This window comes from Panulirus ornatus, chromosome 9 (assembly GCF_036320965.1).
Source record: "Panulirus ornatus isolate Po-2019 chromosome 9, ASM3632096v1, whole genome shotgun sequence".
Taxonomy (NCBI): domain Eukaryota; kingdom Metazoa; phylum Arthropoda; class Malacostraca; order Decapoda; family Palinuridae; genus Panulirus; species Panulirus ornatus.
In genome coordinates this window covers 16,432,648-16,446,080 of record NC_092232.1, presented here as the reverse complement: position 1 = coordinate 16,446,080, position 13,433 = coordinate 16,432,648, and the positions used below count along the sequence as shown (strand labels likewise).

Sequence of the window (13,433 nt, the reverse complement as noted above, 5' to 3'; positions counted from 1 at the left end):
CGTGTCGAGTGTTAAGTGTAAGTTGGAGAGGGAGTGTGATTGTCGACTGAGCGTCTGCAGGCCACTTGTACTTGAGGCAGAAAGTAAAGACAGCATCCAGGGCCAGGGAAGGAAAAATGTCTGTCCGTCTATGTCTGCAGGTATCTTTGTTCTTGTGGTCGAGTTTATTATCTAGGTAACATTGCCATTTTTGATTTGAGATACGAGATAGCTTGAGGTGAAGGACACATGCTGTCAGAACGTGAAAGACTTACCTTTGGCGAAAGACTGGGAAGCCAAGGGGAGGCTTTCAACACTTGTCATCTTAAACAAAGACCTGAAGAAAGAACACCACCGCAACCTGAGGTCTGTTCTAAGTCTCGAGGGGTCTGTTTGGAGTCTCGAGAGCTCGTAAATGGAAGAATCAAACAACAACAACAGACCACTAGGTCCTAACGAGGCTGTTTGTGATGGTGGAAGAGACCAGGGAATCGCAGATTAATGTGGTACGAGTAATGAATGATAAATCCCAATACCAACCATTCTCGGAGACGAGGGTGAAAATATCAGTCTAAGATTATTCAAAGAAAATGATCAGTAATGTTCTCAGATGGTCACCACCAGCGATGTCTGTACACACCAGCCACAGATCACTCATATGAACATGAAATTTGGTGTCTGAATAACAGTGTTCATTTGTGAACAACCAGATCACGAGTTCCGAGATGATCTCTTTGCGAGTTCCCCTTAGAATTACTGAGAGTCATTATGGGTCATTTCGAGGAGGTCGATAGTGTATAACTTGAAGGAGTGGATTAATGATGCATGGTCGTTGTCCGTTCACTTTGCTCTGGTAGTTTGTACTAGGAGAGAGAGAGAGAGAGAGAGAGAGAGAGAGAGAGAGAGAGAGAGAGAGAGAGAGAGAGAGAGAGAGAGAGAGAATATTGAAGGTTTGGTGAATGGTGATTCTAGGCGTCCAGGTTTGGCCTCGCTTCACCAACCCCACTTTATTCTCTCTCTCTCTCTCTCTCTCTCTCTCTCTCTCTCTCTCTCTCTCTCTCTCTCTCTCTCTCTCTCTCCTCTTTTGTGCGACCATCTCATTTGCAAACTCTAAATGTGCAGCTGCAATAAAGACGAAGAGGATGATTAGGAAGGATTTTTTTTTTTTGGGGGGGATGGTTCTGAGCTCAGACTCTTCGAAGGCTGGCCAGCTAGCGTCTTGCCCCGTGTAATTTCTCTGCAGCGTCCAACGCTGATAGCGATCCGCAGAATTTGCTGGCGAGGCAGCTCCCTCGGGAGGTTTTTGGTCGCCAACTCCCCGGGTCAGACGCTGTCGTATCCCATCTTTTACAGAGTTGATTTCTCGTCGATGAGTAAAAGACTGGTAGCTTGGATGGGCGTCAGTAGGGTCTTGATCTCTTTGAGAGAACAACGGTGCGAGCCTTGAGCACGACGGTACGACCCTGAACACGACGGTGCAACCCTTGAGCACGACGGTACGACCTTGAGCACAACGGTACGACCTTGAGCACGACGGTGTGACCCTTGAGCACGACGGTGCGAGCCTGGAGCCCGACGGTGCAACCCTTGAGCACGACGGTGCGAGCCTTGAGCACGACGGTGCGAGCCTTGAGCACAACGGTACGACGTTGAGCACAACGGTACGACGTTGAGGACGACGGTACAACCCTTGAGCACGACGGTACAACCCTTGAACACGACGGTACGACCCTTGAGCATGACGGTATAACCCTTGAGCACAACGGTACAACCTTTGAGCGCAACGGTGCTACCCTTGAGCACGACGGTACAACCCTTGAACATGACGGTACAACCCTTGAGCACGACAGTGCGATTCTTGGCTGTAATGGTCTAGCCCTTTTACCTGACCTGTTGTGGTCAGGTCAGAGTCGTGCTGAAGTGGATGAGCAAACAGAGAGCATTCGTTAGATGCAATAACACCACCCTTGTGTGTATATGATGGGTATTACAGTATCCTACATATGAAATAGTATTCGTTTTGTTCAAATAGATCATCATCACACAAGATAAAGGTTCAGATCTTAGATTATTTCTGTAAAGATTTCTTGTGTGTGTGTGTGTGTGTGTGTATATATATATATATATATATATATATATATATATATATATATATATATATATATATATTGGAAAAGGATCACAATTTTGCATGTGATCAAGATATTCCTATGAGTCCACGGGGTGTAGGTTTTGCTGGACTCTGGCGAGGCTGTACAATCGTCGGTTGACGTAAGAGACTGCAGACAGGCCCATCAAAGAACTCCTCACTTCAAAGGAGTTGATCCTCTTTTGCTGTTACGTGTAGCGCAACCTTGATGCTGCAGGAGCCGCTGGATACGGGGCCCCAGAGACCCTCTCAACATTGTTGCAGATACTGATGTCAAGGAAATGTTGAGAGATGGTTTGCTCCCCCTAGGTTCTCTCTCTCTCTCTCTCTCTCTCTCTCTCTCTCTCTCTCTCTCTCTCTCTCTCTCTCTCTCTCTCTCTCTCTCTGATACACTTTGTCTTATCTTGATCACCATTACCACTCTTCTTCATTTCTAATCTCCTCCACATGCCCTATACAGCTGAGAATCCCTACCTTACTGGACCACGATGATGACCGTAAGCTTGCTAAGTTCTTGACCGCCATGGTGCTGAGAGCAGCGTAAAGATTGCCGAGAGAGAGAGATACTGTAGAGATGTTTTGCGACGGCAGTGCTAAGAAATCGGCGCCAATCGCTCAGACGAAGAGGCCACGTATGCAGCGAGAGCGTACGTGGTCTTGCAAGTATTTAGAACATCTGGAGAAGGTGTTCATTAATCATCGAGTGGTCGTTACGACTTGACGTAGACTTCAAGCCATAAATAGCCAGCGGACCAACCACCCGCCCTGGTGTATCCCGTAGGAGGGAGGTCCAGTTGCAGTGTGATAGAAAATGGATGATGAGTAACCCAAGACTGTGTAGTATTGATATGTATACAAAGGACATTCATGTAAGTATAAGGGTATAGCGATTTAAACAACTTAATACAGTTCTCACCTCACGTCTCGATTACATGTTTTGGACAATCACATGTTTACCAAATGGCGTCTCTTCGATGTATATCAACTGACTGTTATATTTCTCTCTTGTGTCTCCCCTGATGATGTGATTATTACACGAAAGTGCACTTGGGAACTTTTCGTGTTTCATTTTTCCCCGTGGACTTATAGGAATATCTTGGTCACGCGCAAAATTGTGATCCTTTCCAATATATGTGCGTGTGTGTGTGTGCATATATGTTTGTGTGTGTGTGTGTGAATTGTCATAAACTGTTCGTATAGAGTCGTCACGAAGGCTTGAAGTCTGACTTGCCAGAGAAGTTATCCAGAAAAACTTCCGGGAAACGAATAATATCTGTAGCATTGAATGCTGTCTACACCATCACTTGACACATGAAAGAAAACGAGTTTTGTCCTTGACAGTCAATACGATTTGGATTTAGTGTGTGTTCAAATGTGGTTCTGACGGCTGCTATGAAAACTGCGCGTGTTTGAGATTATTTCGAGGAATGTTGTACGTTTCCTTTACATTGTGTTTGTCAAAGGGAATTTGTTGATAATCCGGCCTGATGTTGTTTACTTGATTGGTTTTAGTCGAGGGGAAATTTAGGTGCTTGACATTCTTTATCATATAGTTCTCTTGCTTTGATATGCTCTTACCTGATCTACGTCTTCTCTGTCCTTTCATACTTAGTCCTTTCCTTCTCTCTCCTCCATCATTTCATTTACACCCTGACACTCTCATTGTGTCACAGTGCCAGTCATAATCCCACACATCGTACCAGGGTTCACACCTGCCTCTTCTCATCACCGATATTCGCTGAAAATGATATTTGTAGACCCTGAGGAGGCTGAAGACTGCAGTGTGAAAAATGCCTGAGAGGCCATTTGACAGTCTTAATCACCAACGATTAAAGCCCCACTTTGCATGGAAATAAAAGAAAAAAAGGAGAGAGAAGGCTCCCTTCTGCTTCGCTGTACCCGAAGCATGAGTCAAGTGGATGGAAACGAAGTGCTTTTGATCTGATATGAATGTTGTGTGGTGTGGTGGTGGCGGATGACGACGTGAGCTCGTGGTTGCTAGCACAGGCTCTTCGGACCCGACGCACGTGTGGGACTTCGATGTGGGTAGACGATGGTTAGCTTGGTGAGGGAAGAGGTGGGTTGTATTGATGAAGGTGAAAATGTGTTTGATGTTGAGAGAGAGGGAGAGAGTGGTGAGAAACGTGAGAACGGGCCTTTGAGTGTGACGAGAATACCATGCTGGTTGCCAGGGGACGCCCTGGGGAATCTCTCAACACAACCAACAGTGATAAAGATCTAAGATCGTTTTCTTTAAGACATACGTTTGTGGTGATGTGCGTGTGTATAGGAGTGACGTGGAGGGATCGGAATCTAACGTCGGACGGAGAAGATACAGCATGTCGACGCGTCTGGCATTTTCGTTGAAGTTTCCCGCCACAGCAGTTGTATATATATATATATATATATATATATATATATATATATATATATATATATATATATATATATATATATATATATATCTTTTTTCTTTCATACTATTCGCCATTTCCCGCATTAGCGAGGTAGCGTTAAGAACAGAGGACTAGGCCTTAGAGGGAATATCCTCACCTGGCCCCCTTCTCTGTTCCTTCTTTTGGAAAATTAAAAAAAAAAAACGAGAGGGGAGGATTTCCAGCCACCCGCTCCCTCCCCTTTTAGTCGCCTTCTACGACATGCAGGGAATACGTGGGAAGTATTCTTTCTCCCCTATCCCCAGGGATAGGGGAGAAAGGTAAGAAGCCTTTGGACGATAGATAAATGTAGGTAAGGGAAGTCGGCAAGTTAGATCCGTAACTTCGGGAAAAGGATTGGCTCTGAGGATTGAGCCAGTCGGGCCTGTGCAGTAAGCGGGCCTGGGTTCAGGCGCAGGACTGGACGAGGTGAAGGAGGTTGTGGTGGTGGTGTTGGACTTACTTTTGGTGTTGTTGATATTGTGTCCAAGCCCTCTGCATCATCACAGCAAAGTTCTTCTTCTTCTTCCTCCTCACCCGCCACCCATTGTTGGCACATCTCTGTGTTGCCCCTGTATTGTGTTTCTGCTACTTTTTCTGTGCTGCTGCTGATGCTGTCGTATGACATGCATACACGCGTGCAGGCAGGGCTGTAGTAGTCGTGGACAGGGTGCAGGCAAGCAAGGCAGTAGTAATGTGTCTGCGTCTTTGGTGTGGTTGCCTAAGGTGAAGGAAGGAAGGGTATGGAATTTTGTGATGCACGGCTTGTCACTGATGATACCGATAGTAATAATATATACATATATATATATATATATATATATATATATATATATATATATATATATATATATATATATATATATATATATATTATCCTGGGGATAGGGGAGAAAGAATACTTCCCACGTATTCCCTGCGTGTCGTAGAAGGCGACTAAAAGGGGTGGGAGCGGGGGGCTGGAAATCCTCCCCTCACGTTTTTTTTTAATTTTCCAAAAGAGGGAACAGAGAAGGGGGCCAGGTGAGGATTTTCCCTCTAAGGCCCAGTTCTCTGTTCTTAACGCTACCTCGCAAATGCGGGAAATGGCGAATAGTATGAAAGAAAAAAAGAAAGAAAAAAAAAAAAAAAATATATATATATATATATATATATATATATATATATATATATATATATATATATATATATACATTCCTTCTAATCCACGGGGAAATGAAACACTTAAGCTCCTACGTGTACTTCCGTATAATGATCACATCATCAGGGGAGGTACAAGAAAAATATGTCAGTTGATTTACAAGGAAGAGACGTAGCTAGGACGCATTTCTGGTATATATATATATATATATATATATATATATATATATATATATATATATATATATATATATATATATATTTTTTTTTTTTTTTTTTTTTTTTTTCAAACTATTCGCCATTTCCCACGTTAGCGAGGTAGCGTTAAGAACAGAGGGCTGGGCCTTTGAGGGAATATCCTCACCTGGCCCCCTTCTGTGTTCCTTCTTTTGGAAAAATAAAAAAAAAAAAAAAACGAGAGGGGAGGATTTCCAGCCCCCCGCTCCCTCCCCTTTTAGTCGCCTTCTACGACACGCAGGGAATACGTGGGAAGTATTCTTTCTCCCCTATCCCCAGGGATATATATATATATATATATATATATATATATATATATATATATATTTATATTATAGGTGTTCCTCCTGTCGTTTTCCTTCACTGTGCCTGTCATTGAGGGACGCGACGGTTATCTGTTTAGTGGCCAGAGACCTCGATAGCCTTAACGAGGAGTGGCGGTGTCCTTGATACCTTTGTTCGTCAGAGACTCGGGTTCCTGGCGGAAAACGTACCCCTGGGGAAATCATAATCTTTTACCACCTGACTTTATTCTTTCATCTTGTTAACCGTCTCGGAAGACACCGTCCAGGTCAGTCAGTCTGTGTCTAGACGCGTCTGAAGCGACGGAGTCGGGAGGAGGTTGTGCGTGACGTTTCCAAGTGAGTGAGGAAGGAAGGCTGGAGTATGGTGGACTGAGACACTTATGGACGAGAAACGTACGCACGGACGCAGGTAATCACATGGTGACTCGTGGATTTCGTCAGGCAGGAATTCTGAATGGAGTTTTATGAAGCCTTCTGATGAGATCAGTGTGACTCGTGGTAGCTCCTCTGTGTCACTGAGGATCGGTGTGTCCCACCATGGGCCAGAAGACCCGTAAGGTCTGGCAGCAGCTCGAAGCATTAAGGATGACAACAAACCCTCAAAAGACAAGCGCGAGTCTTGATGCGTAGTGTGTGTGTGTGTGTGTGTGTGTGTGTGTGTGTTTCAGTGAAGACTTGGGTGCATCAGAACACTTGATTGAAGCTTATACAAGATTTCAGTCATGAAGTGGAAACCACTTCATCCACGTCCAGTCATGAAGTGGTAACCACACCATTGACGTCCTGTTGCTTTCGTCTTCTGAATCTAGAATTCCACACTAGGTTATCGTAGAAACTGATGGTGTTATTCGCATCGGCCGAATATCGAGGATGAAGCCTAGATTTGCCTCGGGCAGCGGCCGGCCCGTGTGTCATGCGCCACACAACAGCTGATTCATTCATGACGCCTCATTTCCATCAGCTCGGTCTAGACGGAGCCAAACATGTCGCTGAATTTCCCCCAATCAGTCGTGAATAACAAAGTCTCGAATAAGCGTTTCCTCTATAATAGATATAAGTTCGTCCCCGATTCACGTTTCTTTATAACAAAAATAGAAAAACTGGATAAATAGATCGATAACCCAGGTAGGTCCAATTTATCTGATATTGATATATAAAACATACACATGGCTTTCCATGCAGTAGGATATATTTCCAGTGACAAACAAATTGGCCTGGTAGCAATGAGTTGTTTTAGCCTTCTATTTGGCTGTGTGAGCAACGTATTGAGTCATCCCTCGTAGATGACGTAGAACTTTACTATGAGAGAGAGAGAGAGAGAGAGAGAGAGAGAGAGAGAGAGAAGAGAGAGAGAGAGAGAGAGAGATGGTTCCAAAGTATACCTCTTATTGACCGCTGAATTGGGACGCCGACCCGACCCAGAAACGCGACCTACTCTGCTGACATTCACCGCCTCCAGCCTCCTCCTCCTCCCCTTCCCTATTCATCCGGGTCATCCCAGTCTCCTAGTAATTAACATTATAACGGATTGGCTGCAGCTCATCGCCGCCGTCCGGTAGCGAGCTGCTTCCTCTGACATAGACGTTCGGTGAGCGAGAATACATTATGGCACAAGCCCCGGAGAGAGGGAGGGAGGGAAGTGGCACAAACCGCGGAGGGGAGGAGGAGGAGGGAATTGTAACACTACGGCACGGCGCACCGACCCCCCGCTGTATCACCACGGGGTCTGTTGCTCACGGCTGAATATCAATGGTGGAAGCGAGTGACTCCAGCGACGTGTCCAGAGCGGATGAATGTGGTCTGTGGAATTATTGAGTCAGATGGGATTAGGTCTAGTGAGAGGGTAGGGGGTTATTGGTTGTGGTAACGGAGAGTAGGTTGTGGTCCCAGCGACGAGGTTTGGTGAGGAGGGAAGGCTCAAGTCGACTAGTGAGGTAAGGAGAGAGGATTAGTCAAAATATGAAAGGTATGTTAACGAAGATGAGTTCCCGATTAGTTATAGGAAAGGCCTAGTAATGATTTAGTATTTATCAATGAGAGGATGCCTTGGGCTTAGGAACAAGGTGAAGGATCTTAAAGATGAAATGGTAACTGGATCATTTGACAACTTAAAACTGCGAAATACAAGATGGGGAGAGGTAACCCAATAGGCAACGGGGTTTTCAGTTCTTCCAATATAGGTTTAGTAGTAATGGAGAGTCTGGTAACGAAGGATTTCGATAGTATGGGTCTAGTAGAGAGGAAGGATTTCATCACCCAGTTCATTTCTCGGCCAATATCGGAGTGTACGGTCATGGAAGATCACATGCAGATGTGTATTGATGACCGCCACAGCATTCCACTATATATGTATCCGTTTCCCTGACTTAATATCACGCCCCAAAGGGGAACTTTGTACTGGGGTAACACTTTTTTGAACCTCCAGTTAAACGTGTGTAAAGGTAACTCCAAGTCTTGTGTAACTAAAACGAATTTTTTTTTTTTTCCTCTCCTTCACAGTTCTCATTCCAAGACCCCAACGCCGCCAAGGGCCTCTTCCCCAACTCCATAGGACACCAGAAGATCGATAAGGTCGCTCAGGTCGGCCAAGTGGTGAGTACCCGAATTCTCTCTCTTGTTGTTATTCTCTTCGAACCATATCCAGGACCACCACATCTGGTTTCCTGTACCAGGACACGTAGATGTTGTTATTGACCCAATCATCGTCAGAGCTGAGTCTGCTGAACGGTAAGTCTCGTTTCGATTTTTGATTTGCGCTATGTAACAGGAAGATCTGCTCTTTTTTTTTTTTTGTCATAATCTTTGATGTATTAACGTTTGTTTCTATTGGAGACACGAGTTGTTCTATGTAAGTTCGAGCGTTCGCTTTTGTCTGAAGAGAACAAGAATCCTAGGGGATTTGATACCCTTTCTGGTTCTTCCAGTTCTGATTTTCTTTTCGTCGGGGTCGTGAGGGTAGTTCGCCCATTTTCTCTTATTTACAATAGGGACGTTTCTTACCAACAGTAACGTCTGTTCCAACGTTTCCCCCGGGGTCTGGGAGCAGCTCTCAAGCGCACTGTTGTTTACCGAACTTTGTCTTCAGCCTTGACTGAAGTTTCGCTAAACTTTAAAGTAGGATCAAGGGACAGTCTTGTGGAGTTGGATCCTGTTTCCCCCTCTGTTCTGCTTTCCTCGACTCTCTTTAGGCCTCCTTTCGGCATCCGCCACTGGCATGGAACATGTCTCTGCTGCTTTTTCCGCAAATTAAAAGATAAGATACATAGATAGTGATAACAGAATAAGGGAGAAACATGTCTAGACTCCTGTGAGCATCCACCAAGGACTCTTCTCAGCGTGTATCCATTTCCAGTTTCCTGAAGAAAAATCCATGAATATCGTTCTTGATTGCTGACGAGAGGGACGAGATTTTTGGGGAAGGATTTTTGGAAGTGCGACCAACAGGAAGAACTTCGCAAAAGGAAACGTAATACCTAGAGCTCGCTCTAGATGGCTCTGTTGTCGGTCGGTTAAGGATTCTTCATTACAACGAAGGGATGTATAACTGTAGTGTAACATACATCGATCAACAATTTGCCGCGATGTGTTGAAACCAAAGGCTTATCTTGACTGAACGAGTTTTAAAAGTTCAGGTACAAGTTTTAGGTCATATAAGTTTTAACCTCAGAATGTAACAAAAATTGGGAAGAGAAAAAAATTTATATATGTTTTTTCTTCTTTTTCCAGTTTACAACTGACCTCTCGCCCCCTACCTCTCACCTGTTCCGAACGGGGGTTTGTGGGAGGCAGGGAGAGGGGGAGAGGGGAGGAAATGCTTTAAACTACATATGTGTGTGTGTGTGAAAGCCATTGTGTTTGAACGTGTTTCTCTGCTTGTATGACCACGCACGCACTTCCCAAATGAAGGCCCATTCGAAAAACGCACTTGTGACTAAGGTCATGCATTGTGTCACTCAGTCATGCGTACATGCGTTTTGGGAGAGTCGAATTTTTTTTTTCTATGGGAATAGATGTTTGGTGGAGACATCCTACACGCTCACTCGTGCCAACCAGTTCGCTTCAACGAACACCAATTGAACTCGTGATTATTTCGTCCCTGTTTTCTAAAACTTTGCCGAGTGTTCTCTGTCTGGACACTGAGGAGTCGGCAGAAGTTTCGGAAAATCGTGACGAAATAATGGTCTGTACGACTACTGTTTGTTTAGCTGGTCGAGTGAGTGAGCAGGTTAGATATACCGAAATATTAGTATTGAGTATATCAAGACTGGTATATAATCTGGGATTATTATTATTATTAGTAGTGTTTTACCATCGTATGTGATGCATTTTGATGTATGCATCTTCACTGACCGCCTGTGGCTTCCTTCTTTCTTGAAGAAAGTCTTGTTTATACTCGTTCCCACAGTTCACAGCTGGGCAATTAGAGGATGGGTATAAGCTGTAAATATGGCATTTTCGAGTGTGATATTTTAGGGGAATATCATATTATAGGGACTTCTGTGTTGTAAGGAATTATATGCTTTAGGGAGTATGAGATTATGAGGAATATGATATTTTAGGGAATTGTTTTAGGGAGTAGGATGTCTTAGAGACGGACCCCTGGTCGATGGAATATGAGATTTTAGGGAAAATGGTATTCTAGGGATCTATGTTCTAGGGAGTTTGATATCTTTAGGGACTCCTGTTCTGAGGATTATGAGAGTTTAGGAACTCATTCTTTTAGGGAGTGATATTTTGGAGACTTTATATATTCTTTTTTAGGGAGCGCGAGTTTATGGAAACTACGACATTTTGTGAAGATTGAAACATCTTCGATTATAGTCTTCTGCAGATCAAAAATTTTTAGGGCATCATGTCCACGAATGTGATATCGTGCGAGGTAAAAATCTTGTAGATGAAATATTTTACAATGGCATCAAAACCCACTATGGGTCGTGCAAGCGAGAGGACGTTTAAAGCCGAAGTCCTCACAGGAGGCGGCTCATCCCCCACATGGTAATGTCTGGGGGAAATAGAATGAGAAGAAAAGAAACAGAAGAGGCATTTGTTATGGTATTAATGGCATGATTTTGTTCTCCATAGGCATCAGGGTTGAAGATGAAGGCTTGGTGGTCAGTAAGGACTATCTGGGTGAAGGGTGAAATGAGAGAGAGAACCTGTCATGAACGCTTAAGCTTACATGTAAGCTTAGACGATTAAGATTATACGCCTCCTGTCTCTGGCGATGACTTAAGATAACTTTGAATTATACACCTTAACATCATCCCTTGAAGTTATCCTTGTTCGGTCTATCTCAGGTTTGGGATAAGTGAGGTCATCACCTGGTGCTATCTAAGATTAATGATAAATGCGAATAACGTGCTTAAGGTACTTATATATATAAAACCATAAAACCGATAAGGATTGTAATGACAACTATTAGTGTGTTGAATCTAGATTGCAGTTGCGCATATTCAGACAGAATTGTTTTAAGGGGGTTTGAATCATCATTTACTTTGTGTTATCCTTTACAGGGAATGTATTATGAGGATCATATTGGGAATAAGTATATGTAATTGTATGTGCTATCCACTGTCAAACCGAAATGTACATTTTACCAAAATAACACACATTAGTTGGTAACCAGAAACAACTCCAAAAACACATCTTATAAAAATGAATAAAATGTATCGATGTTTGCATGTAGGAAAGATATGATTGTAAGCGTTTGTAAACCCTCTTAAAGAATCTATTATGGAATTCTTACAACCATGAAAAGAAAACGTACAATACTTTAGTCTACCCTATTTAAATGTTTTCTCTTATAGGAGGGACGTTTCCCAAAGAAAACGAAATAATTCTACGGGTAACCTCAACAAAAGTCCTCATATTTTTGTAAGCACTCGCTAAGTATAGTACGAGTGTTATAGAACACTCACTGTGAAACAAAGGTTTCAGAAAAAGAGTACCTTATCCGTGCGGAGTCAATAGATTTAAATATATGGTAATATTGTTACCAATGGTAGTGTACTGTAATTTGCAGCCTTATTACATTGTATTCTGCGGAGTAAAATTAGGCGATCGTGTTGGGGTTGAGAAGTTCGAGCGAAAGGTTGGGTTGTATAACTCAAAAGTAGATGAAACACAGGTAAAAAAAAAATCAGTAGAATATGGGAATCCCTCTTAACCATTACCTAGCAGCCATTGTGTACCTTATTTTGGTATAATTTGTAAGATAAGGATTCTTTGGGTGGCCATTTGCAACCCGTAATTGGACATTGTTTACGTTCCTGTTGACTCAAAACGGATTCCGTTGCATACTTGACCGTGTGATATTATGCACCAGACATTACTTTATTTAAACAATATCAAGGTATTCAAGGTAGATCTCTGCAGCTGTGGTAAATATTCTGTTGATTTACCGTAGTTTTCAGTACTTAGTTGAAACACATCAGCGTTACTTCATAGTGTTAGAATTACCTTCACTAACGTAAACATTGCTGATCAATGGCTTCCAGAACTACAACATAACTCGCTTTTCAGGTGAAATCAACGTAATTATAAATTTCGGGAGGTTAGGTGAGGTTTGTTTGTCATGGGTTCTGCTGACTTTTGACTTGTTTTCTATTTTCCTCTTTGGTTAAGATTATTCGTGTTTTTTTTATCTTCACCTTCGTAGTACTTGTTCAATATCGATCGTAGGATGAAATATTGTGCCCCCAAATCACGCTCTTGCCACCCTTATTTTGATCTCGGAGCGCTACACTACCATTGGAAAAATTAGTTTATGTATATCTATCGCTGTTAGGCCCGCGTAGCTAACCTACTACTTTACCAAGGTTTCATGGGTCTTCACAATACATTATCTAGTTAGAAATAGCATTCAACCCTTATAGGAGGACGTGATAATGGAATTAGAGTAAAAAAAAGCAGATAGCGTAGTTTAGCCTAATTTTATATCGCGAGATAGAAGCTTTTAAAGAAAATGAATACTTTGTTAGGACTCTTCGGTAACTATATCAAGTTGTTTGGATAATGTTAGGCCGCAAACGTTGGATATCGTATAAAAGGGTTCAGAACACCTATTAGGAGATCCTTGTGACTATGCAAATAGACTTCTCGTAAATGGAAATGCTGTAGGTCTCCATCTGCTGACCACTGGAGTTTATTTCCGTCAACTACAGCTATCGCTACGTCTCTTGTTTTCAT

The 13,433-nt window shown here is 43.0% G+C and overlaps 1 protein-coding gene across 1 annotated transcript in view; it reads left to right on the top strand.

Moving 5' to 3' along the window:
• LOC139750037 (uncharacterized) overlaps nt 1-11,201 on the top strand; it is a 462,839-nt gene extending 451,638 nt beyond the window's left edge. The window contains exons 12-13 of the mRNA XM_071664374.1: nt 8,745-8,837; nt 11,067-11,201. Of these exons, the coding sequence (XP_071520475.1) occupies nt 8,745-8,837; nt 11,067-11,201 (228 nt within the window). The remainder of the gene's footprint in view (nt 1-8,744; nt 8,838-11,066) is intronic.
• The last annotated feature ends 2,232 nt before the right edge of the window (nt 11,202-13,433 follow it).